This window comes from Theobroma cacao, chromosome 9 (genome assembly GCF_053813885.1).
Source record: "Theobroma cacao isolate CCN51 chromosome 9, ASM5381388v1, whole genome shotgun sequence".
NCBI classification, from domain to species: Eukaryota; Viridiplantae; Streptophyta; class Magnoliopsida; order Malvales; family Malvaceae; genus Theobroma; species Theobroma cacao.
Genome location: NC_142647.1, coordinates 42,211,285 through 42,216,458, shown reverse-complemented (window position 1 = coordinate 42,216,458; position 5,174 = coordinate 42,211,285). Strand labels below are relative to the sequence as shown.

Below are 5,174 nucleotides of genomic sequence, written 5' to 3'. Positions count from 1 at the left end.
GTCGGAAACACAGGGGAGGTTGTGGGGAATTGAGTTTGAACAAAACCCACCTAAGACTCCACAAGTAGAGATAAATGTACTATCTACTTTTGGATGTTTCCTTAACTTCCTTGTCTCTTTGTCTTAATATAAGAAGATAATACCAATTGTATGGTCCTTGGGTTTGAAAAGAAAACAAAACCAAGTCTTGGAAGCATTTTGCAGAGCCTTCTTGCAATTTCCACGCTTACCCCACTAGGAAACAAAACTGAGGGCACTGTTTGTCTTTGTTAGGGCATGTTTGGCTTTATCTATCCTTTGGGAATATTAAAAGGGGCTTTGAGAGGCCGGCCCCTGATTCCCTATCCACCTAATGCAAAGACAAAAGCAATTAAAGTTGGCTAGTTTTTAGAGAGGAAAATTTATTAGAGGGGAAACTAAGGAAAGTAAAGACAAAAAGCCTAAGAGAAAAAAGAAGAGCTAGTTAAAAAAGAAAGGCTCTACTTCTCATAAAATTCCATATTCCACTGAAAGAGGCAACGACAACAAATCATAAGACGACAAAACCTTCCCTCACGCATTGTCGACGACGTTGCCATGGGCAAAGCAGACCCTCCCCTCTCCCTTCCAAAACTCTCAGCTTTTAATTGAGCTTTTGAACCCATTTTTCACTGTCCTGTTATTCATAAACCAGACTCCACAGAAAAAAAAAAAAAAAAAAAGAAAGAAAAGGAAAGGCTTTGTTCAAAGTGAGCTTGAAAAGGTTCAAATCTTGGGAAATTTTATGTGCTTTCATCTGGGTTCTTGATCAATTGCAAAACCCAGTAAGGATTTGGCTCAACCCTTCCTTTTCTGTTGTTCTGAGCCGGTCTTTTGTTTTCTTCTTTCTCTGCTATAAATGTTGCACTTTTTTTTCTTGAATTGTTACGAATTGATGATATATCTATTACTTTCATGAACTTGTCTTTTGGAATAATTCATCTTTCATTTTTTTCCGAAAGACAATTGGGGGTTGTGTGCTTTTTTTGTTAGATCCTATCCCTTCCATTTGTTAGACCTGTTAATCCTTTTCTCTTTGGATATTTGGTCTGATGCATTTGTTAAGACTTCTAAATCCTCAGGTTCTTTTGGCATTAAAATACTCTTGATTCTGGTTTTGTTTCGGTCAAATCTTGTGAATAACTGTCTTCTTATACTTCCAGTTCATGCAACTTTGAATATTGCTGGGATTTGATATTTTCTCTTTAGAACTTTTCTTAGCATTCATAGTATTTGGGCAATTATAATCTTGCTTTGCTTCTTGATTCCAACAACTTCTGGGCATTTCCTTTAACGTTATCAATGTTCCAAGACGAATCATCGTCTGTAACTTCATCACCTCTCCAAGTGTTCTCCATGATGTCACTCTCACCTAACTTAGGATCACCATATCCATGGCTTAGAGAGCTAAAATCTGAAGAAAGGGGTTTATATTTGATACATTTATTGCTCACTTGTGCAAATCATGTAGCAACCGGGAGCCTTGAAAATGCTAATATTGCCCTTGAGCAAATATCCCAACTTGCTTCTCCTGATGGTGATACTATGCAACGAATGGCTGCATACTTTACTGAGGCGCTTGCTGATAGAATCCTCAAAGCCTGGCCTGGTCTTCACAAAGCCCTCAATTCCACAAGGATAACTTTGGTTTCAGAAGAGGTCCTTGTTGGGAAACTGTTTTTTGAGATGTTCCCGTTTTTGAAGGTGGCCTTTGTTCTTACCAACCAAGCCATAATCGAAGCAATGGAAGGTGAGAAAATGGTTCATATAATTGATCTCAATGCAGCTGAACCTGCACAATGGATTGCACTTATTCAAGCTTTGAGTGCAAGGCCAGAAGGGCCACCCCATTTGAGAATTACTGGGATTCATCAACAGAAAGAGGTCTTGGATCAAATGGCTTATAGATTGACTGAAGAAGCTGAGAAATTAGACATCCCATTTCAGTTTAATCCCATTGTCAGCAAATTAGAGAATCTTGACATTGAGAAATTGCGTGTTAAAACTGGGGAGGCTCTGGCAATCAGCTCTGTTCTCCAACTGCACTCCCTTTTGGCTTCTGACGATGAACTCCTTCGGAAGAAATCGCCATTAGCATCAAAGAATTTGAATGGAATTCACTTGCAAAGATCCCTCCAAATGAACCAGAGCACTTTAGGAGAGTTGCTTGAAAAAGATGTGGTTAATGGATATAGCCCTAGCCCTGATTCAGCCTCTTCATCACCGCTGTCCTCAACTTCTTCAGTGAAGGTAGATAGCTTTCTTAATGCATTGTGGGGTTTGTCACCTAAACTCATGGTGGTAACAGAACAAGATTCTAATCATAATGGATCTACTCTAATGGAGAGGCTATTAGAATCTCTTTACTCTTATGCAGCATTGTTTGATTGTTTGGAGTCTACTGTCTCAAGAGCATCTTTGGAGAGACTTAAAGTGGAGAAGATGCTGTTTGGTGAGGAAATAAAGAACATAATAGCCTGTGAAGGAGCTGAGAGGAAGGAGAGACATGAAAAACTTGAGAAGTGGATCCAAAGGCTTGATTTGGCCAGCTTTGGAAACGTTCCTTTGAGTTACTATGGCCTGTTGCAGGCGAGGAGATTGCTGCAGGGTTATAACTGTGATGGGTATAAAATGAAGGAAGAGAATGGGTGCGTAGTAATTTGCTGGCAAGATCGACCGCTATTCTCAATATCAGCTTGGAGGTGTAGGAAGTGAAATAGGGAAACATGTACTTTCCTGGTATCTGAGTTTTTACTTTCATTTTATCAACTGAAATTGAAAGGATTTTGTTCATCTTTTAGTGCATACTATTAGAATGATTAGAAAGCTGCCCGATATGCTCCATAGTCATGGTGAAATTCCCTTGGAAATTTTACATTTAGTTTTTCATCTAAAGACAAATCATGTACAGTTAGTTATCATGCTCTCTGTCTCTCTCTCTCTGCCTGATGAAATGAAAGATTGATGAGAGGTCCAAATTTAAATGATCATTGAACCAGGATGCTTTAAACTAGACATTCTTTTCAGAATTATTACTATGCAATATGAGCCTGCAGCTTCTGCCCTTAATCTCTCCTACAGCTATAGCCTCTATTGCTCAAAACTGATTCCATTTTGCTTTCCCCTCCAAGCATTCTATACCAATTAATTAAGTTGTTCGCCCAAGTGCCGGAATTATGGCTTCTTTGTTCTTTACCATTTCTGCTACTCAGTTACTAGTAACAAAAAATTCTCTTCCATACCAGGATTATCTAATGGGTGCACGTGCGTACGTGTCAGTTCTTTTTTTTTTTCTTATTCTAACTTACATGATGGTTAATAACACAAATCTATTTTTCTTAAGTGGAATTATGTAAGATATTATTCGTATCCGATCATTTGACTTAATAATTAGTTCATGCTTTGTCTGCCCAATTCCCCCATCCCCCATAATAAAATAAGATTGCCATTTGCCACCTATAAGTTGTGGTCTGAGACTATGGTTCACGGGAGTTCATGTTTCCGAGAAGGGTGGTGAAGAGCGGCCTTTTTTCATTCCTTGTTGCAGTTTGTGTAAACTATAATCTCACGGGTTTACCTCGTAGGCAGGGAATTTGTTTACAATTCAGAGTGGCTTAGTGTGGTCCATTAACGAAGTACAATATTATGGTATCGTAAACTTCAAACTCAAAGAGGCTGCTCTTATATTTGTTTTAACTGCCGGGCGAACACAGTCTGACTCTCCAATCGAGTGAAACAAGCTTTGGTCTTTTCTTAGAGTTGCTCTTTAACCACTGTCCCTTCTCCTTGGCATCTACACCATTGCCGTATGAAGTTTTTGAAACATAACAGGCTTCATTGGGCTGAACCTGGGAGGTCTAATTAACCACTAAGCCTCTCAACTCAAGCCCTAAAATCCAATTTAAATGAATGCAAAAGTTTTTTATTGATTCAAACAATAAGTTCCAATTTTAAAATCTTAATCAAAGCCCAATCCGATTCTAACCAGCCTAACTGGATAGCTCGACCTGGTTGTTAAGGATCAAGTATAAATTTGCTTAAAAAGATTATTCGTTGTTTTATGAGAACCGAATTTTCAGAAGAATGAAAAGAAAATGTACAATTTAGGCAGAGTACATCACAAGAAACAAATCCGAAAGTCAATAATTCTTAGCTAGTGAAAGACAGTCATACTTCCACATTGGGTCCTCTGAGGGAGTTGTTGGCCACATGCTCCTGCCACATAAATCAGCTTTTCCATGCTGATGGTTTGCTCAATTTCCTTGGTGATGAGCTTGCATGTGCATTTCATCCCAATAGAGTTTAGAGCCCCGTAACATTCAGCCGATGCTGCAACTCTTGGCTTATCTTTCTCTATGAAATTCAGGTATCCGAAAAATGCCCCTTAACCCCACCAATTTCCACACACTTCTTGGCCTAGGACCTGCCTGCTTCCCCCCAAGATTAGCAGCTCAGTCACCATTATCAAGGCCATGCACTTAGTTGTGCAACTTGCCATATTCCTTCTCCTTTCCCTCAAAATCTTTGGTGCTGCTTTTTGGCCAGATTCCAATATATTGATTGATTGAGGAAAGCTCTAGAAGGGAAGGAAGTGACGATATAAAGATGATAAGAAAGCCCAATTGTTAATTTTGGGTAGGGAACAGTAAAGTCAATGGTCTGACCATTAGTAGGTCAGTTGGGGGATTTTGATTTCATATGAAATTGGCTACATCTTGCATTCAGATCACCTTCAAACCTCTTTTGTGGGTTGAGAGCTTATCGGTATTATATATTATGGATCTATAAGTTAGTTGGCAATTTCTTAACCATTCATTACCCAATGTACTTGAGTACATTTTGGTTCAAGAAAATAAGACTAATGTAGATCAAGTCCTTTAAAAGAAAATAAAAGCTGATCTTGAATTCGAGGACAGTAATCAATGCATTTTGGTTCTATATTTACTCAAATGATAGCTACTTACATAGATCCCTCCATGGAGGTAACTGAGGCTTTCATTTGGACATAAATTGTGATAATAGTTCTGTCTCTATGTTCTTCTGTTTGTTTCAAGAGAATCCTTGGTATGCCTTGTTCCATGTTGCTGCTCGATCTGTCCCTTTGTTGTTGCTTTCAACCAGTATTCTGGAAATTATCTAACAAATTTGTTTTTTAT

General features: G+C 38.6%; 1 protein-coding gene and 1 pseudogene across 1 annotated transcript; one reads left to right on the top strand and one right to left on the bottom strand.

Annotated features, from left to right (window-relative positions):
* The first annotated feature begins 483 nt into the window (after positions 1–483).
* On the top strand, positions 484–2,811 carry SCL3 (scarecrow-like 3). The gene has a single exon (XM_007015125.3). The coding sequence runs from the start codon at positions 1,321–1,323 to the stop codon at positions 2,731–2,733; it is 1,413 nt and encodes a 470-aa protein (XP_007015187.3). The 5' UTR covers positions 484–1,320; the 3' UTR covers positions 2,734–2,811.
* A 1,290-nt stretch (positions 2,812–4,101) lies between these two features.
* Positions 4,102–4,721, bottom strand: LOC148760988 (uncharacterized; annotated as a pseudogene).
* Between the last annotated feature and the right edge of the window lie 453 nt (positions 4,722–5,174).